We start from the raw sequence: 23,498 nt of genomic DNA on the forward strand, positions 1-23,498 counted from the left end.
TGGGATTTCACTCGTGGGTTTCCTAACCACCAAAAGGCAGAAGGGCTGATCCTCGGCTGGTGCAAGCTGTGGTGGGTGTGATTCACTCTGTGCTCAGATAGACACTTTCAAAGGGGCTGAGACATCATGCAAGATTCCATCCATGACAAAACTGATGGGCTTTCTTGGTCAGTGCTAGCTTAGAGCAGTAAGCAGCATTTTTTTTTTTAATTTTTTTTTTTCTGAGGGTTTCAAGATGACTGAAGAACAGTCGGGAGCACTCTGGTTTTTTGTGCCGCTCTAGGTAAAGCTGGGCAAAGTTCCCTCAAAAACTGCCAAGTTTTGAAGTGTACAAACCCACCCCATCACCTCTCCTCCCCTACAAAAGGCTGGAAAAGCTATCGAGCACTTAATAAAACTGAGTGTAAGATAAGAAGAGCAAAGGTCCTCCACACAAGCCATGTCAAAACAGATCTCTACATACACACATTGTAACGATACAGTCACTTCAGAGTTCAAAAGAAAGGTTCACACTTTACAAAGAAGGGAAAGGGAAAAATAATAACACGAGAAGTTGTCCTTACAATTATGTACTGGTTCCCAAACCTGTAACCTTAGTCTGTGGCCACCAAAAGTAAACGAATACCAAGCAGCATAGCGTAAACTCCAATGAGGCCTCACAGGGGGTAGCAACAGGCAACCTGGAGGTAGTGTACATAGCTGAGAAGGAATCCAAAGGAAATGACAGGCATTCTTCTTCTATTCTGGTATGTTTATGTAACTAAAGACACAGTGGCAAACATGCTCCACTGATATGTCTCTCCCGCTTTGCGAGCCCACCTGCTTGCCACCCCAGGATCAGTCACAGACGGGTTTTTTTCTCTGAAGCCAGAGTGATACCTGGGGTATTCTTCAGGCAGGAGTCCTTATTTTTTCCCTCACTCAGCTGTTCTGGCTCATCTCTGTACTGACTGTGTGACTAATACGACAACTGGCTTCATCTGAGTCTCCTGGGTTCTTCTCACAAGCATTAGTACAAAACCTCCTTATCACTATTGCCCTGAAGACCAACATTCCAATGGCACCCTTCAGGCAGCAGCACCAAATACTCTGCTGGGAAACTACGGAAGCTGGCAAACCCACGACAAAGTTAGCTTCCCAGTTCATCAGCACGTTATGGAAAGACTGAACACCAATGGCTGCAGCTCAGAGTAAAGACACAAAAGTTACATTCTCTTCTACTGCAATGGGGACAAAAGACTATTTAGGGGATACAGAAGGTGGTGTATTGTAGAAAACATGGTGGTGGCTCAGAGTAAGAAAACTGCTTCAGCCGTATCGCCTTCTCCCTGACTTTCATTTTCTATTCAGGTTCAGTTTTAAGTATTCCTAGTTTTCTCCAACGACATTATCTTGACACTAGAGTTATTGCATTACAAAAGCCACTATGCTGCAGTCACTCAGCATACACATATATGATGCGTAGGTAGGGGTACGTACGGCCAGGAAGCGGGGCAGCTTCCAACCTGCACCCCGTTGTTTCTGTAAGGGTAGGCAGATTGCAGTTAGGTGAGATGGAGACAATCTAGAGTATCCCCAACATTGAAAAGAAGGCGGCAGGTATGTGAGTAGCGAGAAACCTCAAAAATGAAACAATTATTGTTAGTAGAATATCCCCTGCCTCATAGCTAAATCAGTTGCCTGAAAATCTCTCTCGGCTCAAACAATTTTATCGTGCAGAATGTGCAGAACATGCAAAGAAAGAGGATTCCCTGTAAATGCAGGGAGCGAATGTGCTCTCTCAGTATTGCCTAGAAGTCACCCCGTATGCCTGCTCCTCCCTAGCCCGCTCTATAACAACAGCTCTGTTGCTTCAGTGGCTAACTGTTAAGACAAGACTATTTAATTACAAACAAACTTCAAGGTTAATGTATTAGAAGACTGGAAATAGATACCCTGCTACTTTTAAAACAAACAATGCATTGTACACTTAGTGCTTCTCCGAATCCTCTCTCCAAAGAGCAAAGCATCACAAGGACAAGATTTCCATCAGTTCTGAGCTAGCACAGCCAGTTCTAAGAATTAAAATGTAGATCAGGCCTTCACAATCTTGGGCTCCCCTGCCAAAAATGCTCCCTGCCCCCGAGAGAAGCAAGTTTCTTCCGAACATTACGAGATGTAGATGCTTCTGCACCTGGACCCACAGTGGGGCATCAGTTGCTCTTACATTGCCCACACACCAGTCATCAGGAACATTTTTCGATTGCTTTCTGTATTTCTTAAATGACATGCAATAAAAATGCAACTAAGTTCAATACTTTATCAACTTTTTATCCCATACCCAAATTTATCAATTAGACTGCAGCGCAGGAATGTACTCACTTCCTCAGAAAGTCCTCAGAAATCAAGTCAGGAGCTTCTTATGTTGTGGGATGTTTTTCCTTCTTTATGCTGAGTCAAGCTTTAGCCCCAAACTGTTGTGCATGTCAGTGATCTTGCACTGAAAGGGCTTTGCTCAAGCAATAAACTTTCATCACTGCAGCACTGAGCACAGTCCTGGGTAAGAGATACTCTGAAGACCAGAAGAGCCTCTCGGGAGCACTTGTCTAACACCACTGTCTTCAGACCACTCTGGAACTTCTATGACCCTTACAAAATGCCTTCGTGTTTTCTGCAGAGGGCTTCCAGGATAAAATTTCACAACAAGAGGCAAGCCACAGAAATGGGTGATACCATGGCTGGACACAGACTATGGCTCTAATTCTCTCTGATGACAAGTGAGATGGGAATAACCCAGCTGCACCCCAGAGATCAGAGCTAGACATTGTTTAAAACATCTCTTTGCTTCCAAACTGAGGAGATTTCATAGGAAAATCAGTAAGGTTCCTCAAATAAAATCCCTCAAGCTACTTTCTGAAGCCATATTTAAGGATAAACCAGTGCCAGTAAAAGATCAAGTCTCTGAAGTCAGAAAACAGTTCTTGTGTGTTCCGCTCCTAGACTGAATTATTCTTTAAAAAGGATAGGAACAACCTAAGAGCCTTTACAGCACCTTTTTCTTTTTTAAAAAATGAGAGAATATTTTTCATTTAACACTCTGTAACAGAATAATTTGCAAATAACTGAAGAAACCATGTAATCCCAGATGGTCTGTGTTATTTGTGCTCTTGTGAAGCTGCTGTGACTCTACTGCATTAAAAAAAGACATACATTATTCTGTAGCAATTGTCCATGACACTGAGGCTTACAACATAAATATTGCAATACCTCATCCAGCTCTTGTATGACACACCATGTTTTATTGCAGTAATGTCTCATAATAGATGAAGGTGCTGCAGGGTCCTCTCTGGCCAATTGCTATAGGACCCTGGAGTGCACTTTCATAAGGAGGGAATATCTCCCACGGGAAGGGAGTTAAGATGAAGACTAGATGCCAGGAGAACCAGCTAAAGGCTTCACACGCAATCCCGGGCAAGTATTTTCCGTGCTTGTTCCCCACCTCACTCCTTGCCTCCAGCTCTTCCATTAAACAGGAGGTTCCTTTCCTCACTTGCAGACAGCGCTGGATGCAAGGTAATGGAGCACAGCCCCGCTATGCACAGCAGAGCGCCTCTAAATCAAGAAGCCAGTGTTTTTCGCCAACGTGACAGATTGAAAAATGCTTCTGGTACTTCCATGAGTGGGTTACTAAGCAACACTTTGGCTTCCAGGGAGTAGCCGGGCTGGATGCGGTCTCATGTGCCAGCAGCCTGACCACATCCCCAGCTGGAGCCCTGGGGAAAGGAGGGCGAGAGCATGCTGGCAGCCAGGCTGCGTGGCTTCGCTGGCTGCGAAACAGGTTCCTTTGAGTCGAGCTGTAACCACAAAGGAAAAATATCCCAGAGGTGACGATGGCTAAAAAGCACAAACACTGTCAGGACATACTGTTGGGAGAGAAGTAAAGCTGAGAAGGTTTAAGCAATGCCCAGTAAACCTACGGCATGTCCTGGTCCTGCAAATTTTCCCTTTATCCTGCCTCAGAGCAAATGATGCTGAAGAGGACTGACTCCAGGGGCAGATGCTAAAAATTGTAGGGGCTGGAAAAAATTCCCATGTGAGGAGACAAAGAGATCAAACAGACTAGGACAGATTAGAAATGGGTAAGGAGGCAGAGATTAGAGAGGACTGAAGTAAGGTCTGAAGAGGAAAATCATGCACCACTCTCCACTGTTTCCTGATACAGCCATAAGAGGTTGTTTACAGAATATCAAAAGGCAATACCCTGAACACTGATGAGTCAAGGCCAAACTCCATGGAGCTAGAGAGAACTTTGCCCTGGTTGCTGACTCCTCCATCATTATCTTTTGCTGACAGTCTCATTTTCCTTTGGAGCCTGTAGCATGGTGACACCAGAAACAGGCTGAACCAGAACCAAGCGTAAACAGACCAGACTCATCTGGGATAGAAATACCTATTTTCTTACATGTGGTGGGTGTGCTCAACTATTAAGGAGCACACATCTTTCAACAAAGACTAAAATCTAAGACTACTTAGACTGAGCCTCTTTAAGACATCAGGCCAACCTCTTGGCTTAAAGTCAATAAAGAAATGTTGGTTCAGAGCAGCTGAGAATCTGGCTGTCTTTTAGGGTATCAGTACTCTTTCACATCTCGATAAATCATGCTTCAAACAGGATTGAGATAAAGCTGTGAGGGATAATTTTTTGCTTTATTTTGTTAGAATCCTGACACACCTTTGCAAAACAAAGAAGTTTTCCTCCCTCCTCCTTCTTCTCCTTCAAGGTGACACGACAGTACTCTAGATCTTTTCCTGATAGGTGAATAATATTTGCAGTAAATAGCATCAATATGATACACAATTACGTGTGTATTTGTATATAAAACTTACAGTATTCTTCTAACTAAAATTCAATAATACAGCATCACACAGTAAGGCTCTACCAATGTATTAAATGGAATGTCACTATTTTGGGATCGTTCCTTCAGCATTTTAAAAGTGCACTTAGAAGTTGATGACATCACAGTTTTTATCTGAGATTTGCTGTGATGTCACAGATTTATCCTTCTATTCTCTTGTTGTTGTGAAGTCAAATAAAGGATCACTGGCAAAGATCCTAACTCAGTCTTCTCCACCCACTATTTCAGTAGCTGGTGTTCTTTGCAACTACTTCTAGTGAAAAAACCCATGTGTATAGCAATGGCACGCTCAGTCTGAATCGGCAGATGAAGAAATGGTGAAGCAATAACTTAATATGTACACAAACTTTTGGCTCTTAGGAGATCTGACTGCTTAGCACAGATGACAATTTACTTGAATGTTCTTGAGCTCCTCTTTACAGTTTTACAAAATAAAATATTCCTAAGCCTGTCCCCATCACTTCTGACCCAGGCTGCAATGCTGGAAGAAAGTCAAAGTAAACAGGAGGACAGTTGGCCTCTGCTGCAGCACAAAAAATGGAAAGCGATCAAGGTAAAGAGGAAACATTTCTCCCCACATTTTTAAAGAACATTTTGTGTCTACAAAGAGTCTATATGAACTATTGTGTGATGTTAATGCTGAGTTGGGATTAAGTCAGCACACGAGTTTGATTCCCTGCAATGATCAAGAGATAGCTGAATGCTTCTAAAGGGGAGATAAAAGCTAATGGTGCAGTCTGGACCTCTATTTCTGAATTTCTCTAGATCGTTCAAATCAGCTTTGGTACACACTGCTTATGAAATCCAGGAATACATTGTAAGGGAAGAAAAAAATGAGAATGAACAATGAAGGATATGAAGTTCAAAGGAGACAACACTTGGAAATTCCTCATGCACTTGCTAGAGCCTTCCCAAAAGGATACAGGGACACATCTCCTGTGTTATAAGAGAGCTACAAAGGAAGGGTACATTAGGCATTACATTCATGTCTCATCCTTTGATTTTCAGCAGATACTTCCCTTTTAATGATGCTGGCAAACTTTGCACTGGCAATGCTCAGTGGACATTGAAAAGCAGTGCCGAGTCCAGCAGCAGCAGATGTCTGGGCTGGAAATAGATCTGTGCTCCAGCGGAGTTCATGGGCAGCAGCAGGGCTGGCCTTCCAGGGAGAAAATCTTGAGGAATCTAAGGGAAATCCTTATTTCGATTTTCAGGACTGTAGGCACATAGCTCCTTGATGAGAATTAGCAAAGTCTTACATGGCAACAGCAGGAAGAGTCCTATCCAAGGGAGAGACCGCACAGGTGAGACATGCTAACAAAGTTGTTTTAGGCTGCTGAAAAAAAGCAGCACTCTCCTGGCCAACCAATTCAATCATTCGAGACATGGAGAACATGAAATGGACTTGTCATTCTTTAATGCTCTTTCAGAACACAAAGAATAAAACCTGTCCTTCTCTTCCCTTGGCTTCTGAAAAGTGGGGAGGGAGAGGAAACCTTTCCTGAGTCACTGCGGAGGTGAAACCTATAGCTGGTTACAATTAAGTGAATCAGATGGATGACTATGCTGAGAGGAGTCTGAAAGAAAATTCAATACCTGAAAAAATTGGCAATTTTGGGGTATGAAGTGTTTTATTGTTAACTTTGTGCATGCAAAGGAAGGTAAGCTGATCTGGAAAAAGTAGTTTCCTCATTTCAAACTGGCAGTAACAACTTACTTTCTAAACGCACAAGTGAATACCGCAACGATACTTTACATTTTCATCCAACGTGGCAGAAACACACACCAAATATTAATAAGCTATTGGCTTGATTCCCCAGCTGCAAAATACCCGGTATTCTCAGTGACATATATGCAATAAGAGGGCAAACCCTAAAAACCCTTCTGTCCCCAGAAGCAGCAGGGGAAGTCCCCCTGCCCCCACCAGCAGCAGGGACTTGATGCTGTGGCCCTGGTTGCTGGCACTAGTGCTATGTGACGGGGAGCTGGCTGGGCAGCTGTGCTTATAAATCAGTGCCCTTCAGAGCAGAGACATCCCCTCCTCTCCTCTCCTCTCCTCTCCTCTCCTCTCTTCTCCCTTCCCCTCCAGCAAAACTGAGTTTATCTTATGTAAACCAGACCGGGTTTGGTGCCTGCCCTGAAAAGCCATTTAACTACTGCTGGGGCTGGAGGTCGTTGTTAGCAATTATATCACCACTGAAGATGGATTTGGCTGCCTGCCAGTCTCAGCTCCTGCCCTCTTTGACCAGAGCTGAGGCACAGCCACGGTAACTAAAACTTTTCATTTCCTTGGCAGGCTCATGGACCTTCTGCATCCGGCTCCTGGCTCGTCACCTGCTCCCATCTCCCCGTGCACCATCACAGGCTTTCTTGTCCCGTCTCCCCACTCCTCTCCATGGGACTTATTTTCACAAAAATATAAATCTGGTTGACTGTTAATATTTCACGTGAGGACCTCCTCTCATCCAACCTGCAGCCTCCCATAACAAAATTGATGAGACAATTCATCTTTTAATCATCTCCTCTGTAAAATTTGCATTTTCTACCCTCCCAGACTTTGGTGCCAAATTGTTCCCAGTATAGTGTCTTTTGCTTTGTCCATCTTTTTTATATATCAGGAAAGCATAAAGCATCTCCTCCTTCTGCTCTGAAAGACAGTTTTATAGACTAACAGTTGGCATTTCCAACTGATTAGACAGACAGACAGATAAGTAAGATCAACCAAGATGTCTCACACTAAGAAAGTGCTCCTAGCATTCAAGTTTACATTTTTTTTCCATTTTATTTATCTTATTTTAATTTGAAATTAACCAGCTGCATCATGTTAAAGATTCCTATTCCTTCACAGCTGCTAACTTTCTTTTAACTAGATATTGTAAACTTTTCTCTAATGCTGGAATTGAACGAACCAGATACACAGTGATGGATATGACACTAAATTGGAAAATTTGAAAAATTTCAATTCAGATACACCTGAAACACTTTCGAGCCCCACATTTTCATTTTATGCCAAATTAAGGCTACTTAATTTTTTTAATTTTGAAATTAAATTAACTTGGAGATTCAAATATTGAAGTGATTGATTTCAAAAAGATTGAAACAACTCTTCTGATATTCCCTCCATATTTTTTCTATGAAATTGTCTGCCAGATTGCACTTGGCTACGTGAGTAACTGTGGTTCTCTCAAAAGCACATTTTTAAAACTTAAATTACTGCACGCAGAGGAACCATGCCCAGATCTACCTGGAATTTCCTTGCCCGCAATGCACACTATCCCTCCGGCAGTGACAAGCTTAATTAATATTCCTTTCTACCCCCATCCACCCCTCACCTCCCAAACGGCCCCTGTCAAAACACAGGCTGGAGGTGTAAAGAACATGCAGCAGCCCCTCAACACTGCACAATGCGGGGGGAGCCTTCCCTTGGGTCAGAATTTACTAAGCTCCTTTTAAAGAAATAACAATTTCAAAGCTATTTAGAGCCACGTTCGATTTGAAAGAAAACACATGTAGGGGTGGCTTGCCTGGCTCAAGAACTGGCCTCAGGTACATTCACAGAAAGGCTGCAACCTCAGTCCAAAGACATGTCTATGGAAGTAGAGTTTGGAGGCAGGATTGGACCCACCTTGTGTTTCTTAGAGGCGTTGCCTTTCCCCAGCTACAGGGGAAGTTCTGGTAACACCAGCTCACCTCCTCAGAGCTACGGCTTGGATATCCCCCCTTTTGGTGACTATTTTTCCATCCCTCAGGTTTCCGAGGACCCTCCCCAGCAAGTCTTCCCACCGTGGGGCAGAGAACTGGGCGATCCAGCGCACAAATGGGATGGAGGGAAAGCCAGAACCGAGCCGCGGCTTCGCCTCAGTCTCTGGAACAGCCGGAGGCAGCTAACACCAACGTAGCTGCTGCCGCAGTCAGGAAGGAGGTAAATGAATGATTTACTGCATCAGTAATGGCAATTTTCTATAACTGACCTTTCTGAGGTTATCCAAAATGGGTTAAAACCAAAAAGGATCACATGAATATGTTTAACTAATATACTTTAAGGCTATTATGCAGACACAGCTTGTTTTAAATACATCCCCTTCCACGGTAAACATCTGTTTTTATAAGGACAGGAAGAACAATTACATCATCCAGCCTTACTTCCTCTATAACACAAGCCTTTCTCAGTCAGACATTCCTGCGATTAACTAAGATTGCATTTAATTAAAATGCATCTTTTGAGAAGCTGCCCGTTCTTTATTTGAAAACTTCAAAGGATGCAGGAGCTACCTCGGTAGTTTGCCCTGATTCATGTTAGAGTGTCACCTGCCTTGCCTACACAGAAGAGTTTCAAAATACTCCAGAGTCTGATCACCTCAGGAGTTGCCAACAAACTTCCACGCCCTGCCATAGCGAGGGAGAGGGAAGCATAGAGAGCCAGAGTCCTCACGTCATCTACTGCCCAGACCAGATCGCGCTACAAGAGGTCTCAAGGTTTGCCTGAGAGCACATGGTGGTGCCCAAGTTGCTCATCACAATGGTCATGCGGGAAGGTTGTCCCCAAGGGGGTACTAGGTGACAAGGTTTCAGTTAAGAGTTTCTAAACTCCTCTTCCTCAGCCCCATGGCTGTGCCACAACCCCTCCACATCTCGGCAAAGGGGGCAGATTATTACTTGCTTGGTGGATCGATTATTTCTAAAGTGCACCAAGACGTATGGCTCTGAATGTTGCTAAAAAGGTCACTGAGAGGTCCGTCCCAGCCCCTTATCTGAGACTGTAGCCGGGGAAAGTTCTCAGCACGGGAGAGCTTGCATCTCATCTGCTGCCAAAGTTACCTGGAGCTGGCTGGCTACACGCAGACACGGCACAAAGCTGGAGAGATGAAACGCAGCCAGACCACTGCGGCTGAAGTACCCTGTGACATGGATCTCAAACGGCAAACAACACTTTGCCACCGAAGAGCTAGCAATCCCTCTTCCCGTCATACCTCATTAGCGATGAAACATCAGCAAGGCCACTGAGGAATATTTCCAAACATGAAAGACCCTGTTCACTGCAGAAGAGTTGTGGGAGGAGAAAACAGTCAGGGTGATGGATCAAACCCACAAAAACAGGAAAGCAGGTGTGTGTGCAGAGCACAGCTCATTTAGCAGTGTCTCTGGCACAGGGATGGAGAGCGCTGCCTTTCTGCACCAGCCGGTCCCACCAACATGATGAGCCACCACGGTCTGCTTCACACGCAGGCTGAAACAATGCACATTTTCCTCTCTATCCGATAAGGGAGACGTTGTCCTACTCCTGTCCCAAGGTCAATGCAAACACCAGGAAACTGGAAGGCAATGGCCGTTTTTACGACGGAGCTCGGCATCCCTGGCAGCCGAGCACCGACCCTGACACTAACCCACCTCTGCTGCTCCCGCCATAAAACCTGCCTCCAGCGCACACACTTCTTAGGTCCAGTCCCTCTCGCCAAAACACCCACTTTCTGTGACATAGCCCGGAGGTGTCTCTGCTGCATACATACTCCTGGCCACAGCAGAAACAGGACCTTGCATCAGCTTGACCTGTGTCATGGTCCCGAAACGCTAGGTCAGCAGGGTTCCACCACACCAACAGATGGGTGCAAATGCTCATGTGGATAAGCTTAGGTCCCCAAGTGCTTCCCAGGGACAGGGCAGTTCCAGACTGGGAGGAAGACACTTCATTTTAATTTTTTTCTACAGCTTTGTCCCAACAGCTACCAGCCCCCTAAGGCAGGTCCGTGGGTTCCTGCTTTACCCTCCCCGCACCCGATGCTCAAATTTCTTTGCATTCTCAGCTTGTCTGAGGGGCCAGCACATGGAAAGCCTAAGGTATGGGATGAATTTCACAGGTAGCCAGCACAGCTGCTCCCAGAGAGATTTGGTCCAATACGACTAAGATAAACACTTTCTAAATCTTTTTTCTAACAGGTTAAAACCCTCCTGCTGCAGCCTGTGAAGAGGCTGTGACAGGACGTGGGAGAATCCAGCAGCCGACACGGCTGCTTTCAGCGTGCAAGCTGAACAAAACACAGAAGGTGAAGAAACCATCTAAATAATGAGGGAAAGTGCATTAGGTCAGTACAACTCATTCTAACTAAGTGTAATTAGCAGGAGAAGGATGAAGAATTAGCTCACCAATATTCTTTCACAATGTCCTTTCAAGCTTTTAGGGACATTTAATTTTGTGGAAAAGTTTCAACCAATATGAATATGCCAAATATAATCTTCAGTGTCCTTACCTACTTGTACAAGCAACCTGAGTCACATGCTGCTTGGGAGTCTCATAAATTTATATTATAAACCCAGTTAAATCTATGCATAGAAAGTAATAAACATGACACCCAAGGAAATGTTCGTTCTGGGCAACTTGGCAGTTCAGGGAGTTGCAGGTTTTTTAACCTTAAAGATGTACCTGGTAGAAATCCATTCATGTACTCACTTGTCCTCCTAGTAATGTCTTAAATTATTTAGAACTCAACTGTAACAATATTTTTTTTTAATTGATGCTCTTCCTTAGTGTTTCTTCATTTCACATGTAGAGGTTTGTTTAAATAAAGTACAACTATTTCTATTTAAATTTTAAAATCATTATAAAAATCTTTCTTTTCATACTAGTTTTAGTAAACTATTCCCCTCTTTAGAGCTGGGGATGGTTTTCTGACAAATAACCATGTTTGCTAAAAATGCAGTTGTAGAGAATTCAGGGCCAAAATTATTTGAAAATTCAGCTAGGTCTTGATAATTACTTTGATAAAAACCAGTAACACTTTGGAAATGCTGCAAGTTCTGATTAGGCAATTTCCAGAATAAAAAGCAACTTTAAGCTGCAGAACATTTTAGTTTAGAAATTTCAAAAAATTAATCAAAAGTGCTTCATGTGACTCTAAGCCAAAGTTGTTCCTTTTTGCAGCTTACTTCAGTTCGCTTAGAAAACTGACCATTTTACTTTCTGCAATCAACTTAAGGTGACATTTTTTTTGTCCAATTTTCTGAGCTGAACAACGAGCCAGTTACGTACATAATCGCTCACAATTTTCTGAGCAAAATTAAAATGAAGAGTCCGGACTGTACGTTGGCACCGTGGTGGGACACTGTGCCTGAATATCCCAACATCCCAAAGACAGTCGGCACCAGTGCGTGTACATACTGGTACTGTTCTTCCTTCAGAGATACTAAAATCCAATTTCTAAAGACCCGCTGAATCGAAGCATTTAATCGAAGCATTTGATCTCAGAGAGAAAGTGTCTCCCCAATTAAATTTTGATCAGTGCAACTCTCAAAGCACCCCCCTATGAATACAAAGTGGTTGCAGCAAAGAGATTTCCAGTCAAGCCTGTGAAGAGAAACAACTGGTGCTGCTCCCAGCCAACATACTCACCAATAATTCCTTGGGAGATACCTCACTACTACTTCTTTACAAAGAGGACTAAACAGAAAGCACACGGCCACACAAAATTGACTTCTCCATGTCGACATAAAACCCCTCCCCCTTCTATAACGCACGTGAGCCCGTAATGGCATTCAGCAACCATGCATAGCGTGAAGAGATTTCATCCGGAGCATCGGGAGAGTACATGGATCCTTCTAGTAGAGCCCAGGAGGTATGGCAGGAGTGACAGTGAATACCACAGGTACCTCTTCCTGTATTTGAGTGTCCGTTCGCTTTGATGTGGGTTGTGTCTTTGTGTTCTGGATGGGAATTGTGTGCTGGTATGGCAACACCAGGAGCAAAGTGTTTCTTGACTGCTGGAGCTCCTCAGGCCTGGAAGCCAAAAGCTGATGCTCGCTCTCTGAGCAGCTCCCGGCACAAATGACAACTCCAGCTCCCTGCAAATGAAGAAATCCTTCTTATAGGAATGACATCAAATCCAGGCACTCAGAATTTATGTCAAGATGAGCTTGAATGAGATATCAAATACTCCTGACACTGGAAGAGCCTGTATTTTTCTGAAGCAGGCTCTGCTTGCCCTTGGTGTACACAGGATTACTACACAAGTTACAACTCAGCTTGGGTGTGCATTGCCAGTAAGTGTTTTATATGTTTGTACTTTCAGTACACCAATTCCCAGTCAAATAGAAACCTTTAGCTAATTATTAGCTGCATTTCAAAATTTTCCCCTCTGGATTTAGTTTCCTCTTTATCAAAGTTACAAACATTTAGCTCCTAAATGCATGATTGATTTGTAATTATTCCTGTCTCGCCCCTCACGTAAGCCACAGTCATTTGCGCTTGCGTGTCTCCTGCTCCAATTCTACTGCTCTCTGCAGATTTTAGTCAGAGAATCAATACTGGTAAGAGACTAGTTCCTCTGCTCCACAACCAAGTGACAAACTATGACCAGTTGCAGTATGGTCAGATTGAATGCCCTGCAGAGGACACAAATACATACCAAATGCAACACAGATCGTAAATCTCTCACCCTTCTGAGGCACAGACAGACCAGAGAAGAAGGAAGGTAATTCCTTTTAATCCAGTCTCCTGACAATAGGCTCTCAGATATTCCAGAGAGGAGCTCCCTGCCTGGGGCTTTCTCCCTGGGACTTGACTTCTTAGGAAGTCCAAAGTCACAGTTCACAGGACCTCAATTCTGTTGACTAAACTGAGGTGTCCAATGCCATCTGGGACATCCAAAGGTACTTATTACCCACAAAAGAACCTTGTTCTGGAAGAGGAGGTAGAGACCAGGCAAGACTGAACAGGACATCTCAGAACACACTAGATCTCCACGTCTATTTTCTTTCCTTCCAGCGTTACCTGCCTCTGCTTTGCTACTGCTTCCTTAAATCTGCATGGCCCAGACCACCTTTCCGAAATTCCTCCCTTCTCCACAAGGACTTTATTGTGATTTTTCAAAGCAGACTTCCAACATATGTTACCTTCTGGGGGCTCAAAGACTGGTGGATTCAAGCAATACATGTGATAGCCACGGTCACAGTCATCACAGAAGAGCAGCTGGTCCTGAGGCAGGGTTGTTGCGGAGACAGTAGGGAAACAGGGAGAGGAGGAGAGGAGAAGAGAGAAAATTGTGTAAATTAGTCTCTTGCCAAGATGAAAACAGAAGCATGGTAACCAGCACTGCTCATCTAGGAGTGCAGAGCTGCAACATAGAGACTAAGAGACTATTGGGAACCTAAAAGCATCATGTTTGTACATCCACAATCAACAACCATATTTCTGAGAGGCCACAGAGTGCCCTTCTCATCACAAAGGCTGTTCAGTTCCTAACTAGAAAATCTCTCTGAGAGGTGGAGAGCTTCCTCTCCAAGGTGGCCTCATGATGCAGGAGGAAAAGCTGTTGGGCCGGCAGTATGTTGTGCTGAGACAAGAGGACAGGTTTTGCTGGGCTCTGGTGTGACCACGTGCCGGACCTCATTCCTTCAGGGGAAACCTTTCTCAACAAAAGCCTGGACTCAGCCAGTTCTCTGAAACTCAGCTGAGTAAACGCTCCATGAAACAGATGGAAATTACACGATCCCACCATGTGGTCTGCAGCTCTTTCACATATTTTGGGGGAAAAAAGCTGCTCTAACATGATTCTTAACAGAGGGCAGCTCCCTGTTTTCAAATTTCCTTATTTACTGCTACAGCAAAACAAAATCTCAGGCTTCTGAAATTTATTCTGCCATAGGGAATGTAGTGTTAGCTAATCGCCTCCAAAGTTCTCCAGCCACAGTCAATTCTCAAAGTTTCTCACTCACTTCTGAGGACCAGATTTGAGCAGAAAACCCCGCAGAGAGGACGCTGCTCTGGATCACAGTTTGGAAACCACTGAGATGGGTGATTAGGCGGCTAGGGAGAGGCCTAGCCATCCCAGTTCAACCGCTTTCATGTTTCCCAAGTCTCATAATGAAATTTTTAAAAAATCCTGCCAAGAAAGTAAGCAAAATCAGAGACAGAAAAAACATACCTGCCATCTCTCAAGATGTCACCCATTCATATCACCTCCTGACTACCTTACTGAAAACACTGCTTCTGTGACGGGAGTTTACGCCCTTCAGCTAATTTTTATTGAATAAAACACAAGTGTCTCCAACCTAAGTGGTCCTATACGATACCCATGGTAAGTTCAGCAGAAACCAGCGGCTGAAGCCCATCCCTACTCCCCGGAGACGCAGGGAAGCCACAGTAAAGCCATGCCCCACACCACTGCCATGCACTCCTCAAGGGCGGCAGGGCCCTAGCTTGCAAGTGACGCTTATTTGCATGAAAAGGTAAAAGAACTCACATCGTTCTCAGAAGTCCCACAAAGGCTGCAGGATTTGCACTCAATGCACTGCCACTGATAGGTTTTAACAGCCTCAGTCATGTTTGTGGTGAACTGCAGGCAGGTCGGGTGTCCTGAGGAAGATCGGAAACAACCGTCACTGTTAAGGCTCACTTATCGCTGGTTAATTAACCGGTATTTAAGTTTGGGAACAAAACGCACATGGACATGGACTGATCACAACATGGGCTGCAACTAACAGATACCAAAGAGGAAAGCAGGCATTAACCCTTTCGCTGCCGGGCACAAGAGAAAAATCAGTCATCCCCACCCGTTCCCCATTGGCAAAGCAGTTTCATTCAGAGCTCTTAAAAATGGTTTGGCTTTGAGTTTGTTTTTTTGTGGGTTGGTTGGTTTTTTTTGCCTTTTGCCTTTTTTTTCCTCAAAGGAAAACATGAGAAATGGTGACATCAGAGACAAACCCAATTTTAGAGAGACCCCATCCGTCTTAATAGAAATTGAACTAGAGTTTCAATTCGTGTAGTTTTGACTGGACAGAAAGACTTGGTGGAAATGAGGTTATTCTCCATTTCAGAGCTTCCCTTCCTGGTGGCCAAATGGGTGGAGCAATTCTGTAAACTTTGCTTAAATGGAAGCAGCAGCATACAGAGAAGAAGCAAGTCAGGATGGGGGGTAACAGCTTTTAAATTTTTTAAGAGCTCTGCCACTAAAGTTTGTTGGCACAGAAGAAACCAAATTGCACAGCTAACCTTCCAGAATCAAAACAAGAAACCGAAAGGAAAAAAAAACCCAAGCCAACTCCCACAACGCACTAAATGAAAGGAATAAAGAAGGGAAAGCTAGCAGAACAGTCACATCTAATTGGGAAGGACAAATTGCCAGAGTTACAACTCCCGCCCTACATGCGTGTCGACTCCAGCTTTGCAAAACAGCGGTATCACAGTAGCAGGGTCAGCAATGGGCTTTCTGGAGGGGAAGAATACAAACAAACAAACAAACCAAAGGTAGGATCAGTGTTCCTTCTGCAAAACAAAAAAAAAATACACTGCTGAAATAAAGCACTGTACTCCCAAGCCACCCCTATCAGGAGGAGGCAGTCCTAAGTCACCTGCTTGACTTCTCACCCGTAGCATCCCCCTGTGAGCAGTCAGGGCTAGGGGGCAGGGGGCAGGCACAGCCAATTGCTCATCTACGGAGAAACTAGAAATACAGTACCCACACCCAGTGCTCCCGCATGCTGCTCTGGGAACTTACACCGTCAGGCAGGCGGGGTTGCTTCACCTGTGAGCTGATGTTCTCAGGCTGCAGCCAATGGGTAGGAAAAGTCTTTTCCACCTCCACCAGCCTAAGTGGCTTTTTAAGAGCGGAGAAAGAAAGGCTGCTTCTCCAGTAAGAAAAGAAGAAAAGGCATGGCTACTGTAGATGTGGCTATCGATGTGTCATCTTCATTACCAGACCTATCAGCGGTATTTTGCCCTGTCACTGTCCTACAAGAAGCTTCTGGATTTTCTAGCTAGTGAAGCAAACTCTAGCTGAGAATTGATGGGTAAGTTACTAATGCTGTAGGGAGTATAGTTCCTTTATGTGTCGTGATATCACCAAACACTCTAATAAGGATTTTTGTTCCCCAGTTATATTTGCATGGTTGAGATATGAAAACTAAGCCTGTCCAGCAAAGAAATGTGTGTACATAAGTTATTACAGAAATTGAATGAAAATAAAGGAGATATTTAAGGAAGGAGAGATCAATGACATTGTTCATATCACTCTTAAGCCTTTGAACAAAGAAATGTTTTGACAGTACTGACGAGCTCAGATAGGCTAAGAAGATCACCAAGTTTTGGAGCCCTTGAAAGATCAGCACAAAACAAGAGTCAGATTTTAGCAAGACTTACAGTGGACCAAGTCCAAACTGAAGTTCTGGGGACCTTGAAACTGCAACTGTGCGGAAGGAGATGGGACATGATACCTTTGCTTGCTGAGAGGACATCATGTAATTTCTGATATTACCAAACTAGCAGGACCTGACATGACACTGAAATGTTCCTCCAGATCTGATTTACAGCAAACGCAGAACCACATTCCAACACCAGTAAATAGAACAAATGTGCCACACTGCACATCAGGGAGGAATCCATCCCAACAGCAGAGACTCAGCTTCCAGAATGGTTGTGCGGTGCTGGAATCTATCACAGAAAACAACTCATACAGGGAGGCGAGTTAATCAGAGTTAAATAGCTTCAGTCACATTTGAAAAGAAACAGAAAGAATGGAATCAAACATAGAGAAATAAATCACAGCTCAATGCATACACACATTCACGTGCTCACTTGCCTGTGCACACACATTGCTCACTGCAGAGACTCCAGCTAAAGACTCTCCCTTTCTCAAATGACATGAAGGTCAGGGTCTGTTCACTATTTTATCTCTGTCCCTTCGCAGCTGTTCCTGCTCTCTTCCAGCTATCAGTCTTGACTGCCTTGTTCCTCATTTGCCTCAAAAACACCTCTGCAGGTTTTCCGTGCTGCATCTTGTGTATCGATGGTGCCTCATCCTTGAAGTGATCCATCCTGTCTTGCAGAGCCCTTCTTAAGAGCCACACCCACCACAAGTCTAAAAGAGAAGGGCTCTTGCGGCAGAAGGATTGCTTAGAAAATATTAATAGTGGAATGAGGGCCACAGTGGCTTCTTTTTAGTAGCACTGCAGAAACATTTTGCAAAAAATATACCGATTTATCCACTCCATTGGGCTCTCTCCCCAATGCCGTGACTACAAAAGAGTCCAACAAATGCCCACAGCCATGTCTGCATAGCTACAGATTGCTCTCTGTTAGCCCAGGGCTTATGGGCTGTCTACGGGAAAAAGAATATCTTGTGGACATGCCTTTCTTCAGCCTCTAAGCCAGATCCTCTTTCTCATTAAACAACGTGCCTTGTGGTACCACGACCACAACCTAACGTTGTTGGAAAGGCTATTTTTACTTATGCCAGCAGCGTGATGAAGCACTGTAGCATATGGCAAGCGTGTCAGCAGATACTCAGAACATTGAAATTCTTTCTTCCTGCCCTCCCTCCTCTCCCTCTTCACAATCTCTCTATTTTCCTGCTTTGGTTCAAAACCCAGTGTTTTTCATGACCTATGAGAAAATTTACACATCCAAGATTTCCTGAAGCAGCATTGGTGAGCACCATCCCTGCTCAATATCACAGCACTTCCCTCTGTAGTAGAATACTTAGAAGACAAAGCCCTATAGCTGCATATAGGTACCATGTGGGTAGCGGGCTACTATAGGTAGATTCGAATTCCCTTAAAAAAAAAAAAAGAAGGCTAGTTCAGTCCACAAACAAACAATTTTGGTTTTACACAAAGAGCAGCCCAAAAGGTGGTGCAAAGTCACAGATGCTGTGGTAGCACACAAGCCAGAGAGCTGAAAGTCTTTCTTGCTTAATTTCATCACTTATGTGATCAAAATCAAGCAACAGTCTTTGCTAATCTTGGGATAAATGGTCTTTGCTATGGCAAAGGTATGCAGCAAAGAGTCTGCAGCCGAAACTCGGTTAATAATTCAGTTGGTGGCTCAGCCCGGCAAACCCCGGATCACTCTCACATGTCTATATCAGCTCCGCACATCTAACAGGGGGAAGAAGTAACACATATTTATGGTGTCACCGAAGTCAATAGACAGACCTCTAAAACACACCCTGGGAGCAGTTCTGCTGAAGGAGAAGGTGATACGTTAACATCAACAGCTTCTAATCTACCATAACTATTCCCTATCTAAACTTGCGCCTGTGCTGCAAGAGCTATAAACAATGTAGACAACCAAATGCACAGTGAGAAGGTTTCCAACAGCTCATCCCTTTGTCTTAAAGCAATATCTTAAAGTGTAGATCAGGCCCAAAGGCTTCCTCATCGTTGTCGAAAGTCTCCTCTGGATCTGCACCCTGCGACTGAGACCATATTTTACAGCGGCACCCATGTTTCACATGCCACTGGCTTTAATTGCACACTATGTCCACCAGACATCTGGTCAGAGGCTTCAGGGTTGAGCACACTCAGAGACGTTTCTTGTCTCCTGCACCCAGTGCAACTGCAGGCTGACGGTAAGGAGAAGTTTAAAACAAATACCCTAGGAAATAATAATTAAAAAAAATCTTAAAAAATCTCTTCTGCTTACACCAGCTGTATAACACTAAAGACCAAAACTGACATTAAAGGGCAGGAGCAATCTGGTGCTCCCAGGCGCTCTGTGACCAGTGAAGGCCTTAGAATGGCTCATTAGTGCTTCTTCAATAATGGATTCTGCATCGCAAGATTAATTGCAGCCATGTGCTCTGTCACACCCGCCACAGACTATTTAAGTTAACAATCCAATCAATAACCCTTTTTCAAACAAAGGCAGAGAGTATCTTGAGGAAAAAATAAAACAAGCAAAGATTCCTTTTTTAAAAAACAAATGTGAAATTATTTATACAGAGTAAAAGGAATTTTCATCCAGTTTTCAATTCTTTCCCTTATCTTCACTGTGTCGTGGTGGGCTTTTTAATCAATATCCTAATGAAAACCCACAGGGCTCCTGGCTATATCACATGAGAATTTATCCCATAAACTATTTAGGTCTTTAAACAACTACAAATACATATTACAGACATCATGACCTATGTCACAAGAACCCCATCCAAACTACACAAGTTTTGCATGCAAAGAAACTGCAAAAATCTGCTACGATTGAATAAGGCTTGCTGTGACCACTGCTATCATTAGGCAGAATTATTACTGTTATTCATACAAAAGAAGGTAAAAGTAACTTGCAATCCTAACAAGGGACATGCTTTTACAGTTACGATACAAAAACCCAAACACACCAAAAGGCTTGGCTCTGCCAGAATCTTAGGGGTCGAGGAGCTGCAACTCTCAGAAAAAGACCAAACGTTGCTAAGGAATGAGGATGAGGAGCTCTTGACATTTTCCTGGCCCTTCCCAACTTGCAACGCCAAGGCATTACAACGCAGGGACATATGCCTGCCTGCCCAAATTGAGGTCCTCAGAGACAGACGCCATCATAAGTGTTTGTGGGGTGAGGATCCAAGGCACTACCTGCCACAGTACCTCTGTGATACAGGGAAGCAGGAACATACTATTATAGAAAAATATAACAGCTTTCCCAGGAGCCAGGGCTGGGCTGGGTGTCAGAAGCTGCAGGTGAAGAGCTCTTGGCTCTTCGGCACGGAGCCCCAATGAAGGCAGGTTCTTTAAACAAACAAACCAAGGAAAAGGGAAGTCTCACACATAGGCACCATTGGGTTTTATTACTATTACACAGAAGAGGAGGAGAGGAAATATTATCACCGTGAATTTCTGTGTCTTCATGGCAGTGAGAGAATCTAGCTGTCTCTCCCAGTGTCCGAGGCGCTGTGTTCCAGCACCGCCAGCTCTGCTACAGAATTGAGTCCGATAGGACTCGGGGGCCTTTCTGAATAGGCTTGGTCAGTCCAATTTGGTCAGAGACCAACTTTCCTCTCATCTAATATGCCGCAATGTGCCAGTAATTGTGGAAGAATTAACGCCTTTAATAATTGATGGAGCTCTGAAACCATTCAGCTGTAGAAGAGCTTATAGTTCCTATTATTTCATTTCCTGGCCCTATAGTCATTCTGGTCAGCATGGACAGAGCTTAAACTGAACCCACAGAAGGGGAAGGGGCACTTTGCTCCATTAGCACCAGGGACTGGCAGCCAGATGCGCTCCAGAGGTGGTGGTTTGCTTCTCAGTACTGCGAATTCCAGTGGAAAAAAAGAGACAGAAGCTACAAGCAATTGCTCAAATATTCAGCACTGGTAAAAGAGAGTCCACGTGAATTGCTCACCTTAAGGTGCGAATAAAACTCCTGTGCAAAAGATAGTGGTTCAGCCCCAGTCACAGTTCAGCGGGTGTAACTGGAGGCAGTGGGAACCGAAGGCAGGACAGACCCGTGTCTGAAAGCAATTAAAGCCGGACATCCTGAGATCTCACCACGAAACAGTGGTCTGCGGGAGGTGGCGCTTCCTTGCTCCCCTGCAGTGCCCTGCTGTGGCTTTAGGCCTGCAAACACCAAAGGGCAGGGCAGGGAAGTAAGGTCCTACCAAAACACCCCACATCTCGAGGCAATCCCTGGAAAATTTTGTTGCCTGAGGAAAGTCCTTTCACCAGTTCAACTCAGTCCCAGATTTGGCTGTACAACGCTGCATGATTTCCTCTGAAACTCTTTTCAGCATCAGCCAGGGCAAAGAGCCGGGGCTACGAAGTACCTGGCGAGCCAAGCTTCCCTCAAAGGCTGCTCACGTGCACAAAGTGAAGGGCCTGTGCACACATGGACTCACGTGTGTGCGGAGAGATCAGTCGCAGACGAGGCCGGGTACCTCTATCCGGCACAGGGCGGTGGGAGGAGGTGGGTGGGATTCGAGTGTGACCTCCAAAGCTCACAAAGAGAGCAGCCAGGAGTGAGCTGTGCTGGGCATCCTAATGGTTCGTCAGTCAAATCACTCCCTCCCCACACGCCATCCCCCTGGGTAGCAGATGCTGAAAGTTTTACAGCAAAACTTCTTGAGAAGTGTTTTAAAACAATTTTACTGTGATGAGTTTGCATGTGTCTTTCCCTGCTTAGCCCCCTCTTCCTCAGTAGGCACAGTCCAGGCATATGTATCTTAGCAGGAAAAAAAGGAAAACAGAAGTTACACATTTTAAAAGCCTCTAAAAAGAGTCAACAACTAACTTGGGCATATACAAATCACTGCCCTGGGAGAACACCCTGATTTGGGCTGGTGATGCTGCAGCCAGGCCCTCTGCTCTGGGATCAGGTTTGCCAGAGGGAGGATGAGCCCTGCCAGGGTGCCCGCCCTGGTCAGGCCCACCCTGGCCCTCCAAAACCGCCTGGGACAGACTGAAAACCGTGCCTCATTTCATATCACCCTGGGGCACTGTCCTGCTCCTCTGCCTTCCCCTCTGAGGCCGAGCAGGGAGGATTTGGGCACACGCCTGACACACACTGCCCGATTGGCCGCAAAGCTGCTGGGGCAACACAGAAGTAAGGTGCCAAACCAGGGGGATCAGAAATGGCCCCCGACCGCAAAGCCAAAGGAAATGTCACACGGTCTCGATATCCCATCTCAAAACCAGCCAGCACTCTGCTCCCTTCTCCTCCAGACAGGCCCCCATGAGCCGCTGCTGGCCGTTAGACAAAATGGCTATTTCTTGCCTAAGAAAAATAATGTGGAAGCACTCAAATAACCTCGCACTGAAGCATCAGCTTGTTAATGCACTGGTAACTCGTGCCAGCGCCGTACAATTCCTGGGGGTGAATTAGGTCAGAGTGACCTCCAGAAAACCCACCAGGCTGCATCGCTGCGCGCCGCATTATGGGTAACGATCTGCTAATTGCCAGGAGGCACTTGGGCTGCTTACCAACACCAACAGGAAGGAAACCTGCCTGCAGGCACCGCACGGACTCCATATGCCAGGGACATAGCTCCTAATAACGAGAATAAACCCATTTATAGAGCGCGAACTGGCCAGGAGGATGGGCACCGAATGCTAATGCCGCCCAGCAGGTACATCTCGTGGGGGTCGGCTGCCTGAGACCCTCCCCTCCGGCAGCGACGCCACCCGCGCAATGCAGGGAGGCTTTTGCATTTGGTTGCCCGGTGAAGTAGGGGGTGAGGTAGATGGAGATGAAAACGTGGGAGTGGGAGGAAGGCTGCTTATCCACACAAGATGAATCATCACAACCTGGAAAGCCAACATCCCCTTTGCCCGGGGGACATTTTCGTTACCCTTCAACAAACTGCAGTGGAAAAAAACCTCCGGCGCGGCTCCGACCCCGTCGCTATGCACTGCAGGCTCCCCAGCCAGGCCAGCTCACACACCACAGAGCTTTCAATCAACTGGCAGCCTCACTAAACCCTTTCAAAATGAGCAACCAAGCAAAAATACTTGGTCATAAACACTAAAAATAGGAATGGAGGATTGGGTTTTGTTTTGCTTTTTAAGTTGGTGAAGCCAGTTCTTCGTAGTGCATTAAATCCACCTCCCTGGCAGCCCATTTAGAACATCTCCTCCCCCCTGGGAGAGCCAAAATCCCAGCTTTAATGAGAGGAGTGGGGTGGTATTTAAAATGCTGGGGAAATGGCGACCTGAATAGCCTTCCCAACAGAATTGCTTTGTTAATCATCCCCCTGTAAAACAAGACATCAGCTCTGCCCCTCCTCCCCTGCCTTTAACCTGAACGAGGACTCTGATACCTGCTTGAACCCACAACCGTCCAAATACCTCACCTTTCCCCAATATTCCTGGCGTTAAACTGCCCCACTAACACAAACAGACAAACTGATCCCC

The 23,498-nt window shown here is 45.0% G+C and overlaps 1 protein-coding gene across 1 annotated transcript in view; it reads right to left on the minus strand.

The window, feature by feature from the left end:
- Positions 1 to 12,172: 12,172 nt before the first annotated feature.
- The window catches only part of AIRE (autoimmune regulator), a gene marked incomplete at its 5' end in the record, with an annotated part of 29,922 nt that continues 18,596 nt past the window's right edge, over positions 12,173 to 23,498 (minus strand). Inside the window, 3 exons of the mRNA XM_009866993.1 lie at positions 12,173 to 12,728; positions 13,779 to 13,860; positions 15,128 to 15,240. Coding sequence (XP_009865295.1) covers positions 12,658 to 12,728; positions 13,779 to 13,860; positions 15,128 to 15,240 — 266 coding nt within the window. The remainder of the gene's footprint in view (positions 12,729 to 13,778; positions 13,861 to 15,127; positions 15,241 to 23,498) is intronic.

The sequence above is a fragment of the Apaloderma vittatum genome, unplaced genomic scaffold, assembly GCF_000703405.1.
Source record: "Apaloderma vittatum isolate BGI_N311 unplaced genomic scaffold, ASM70340v1 scaffold3553, whole genome shotgun sequence".
Classification (NCBI taxonomy): Eukaryota; Metazoa; Chordata; class Aves; order Trogoniformes; family Trogonidae; genus Apaloderma; species Apaloderma vittatum.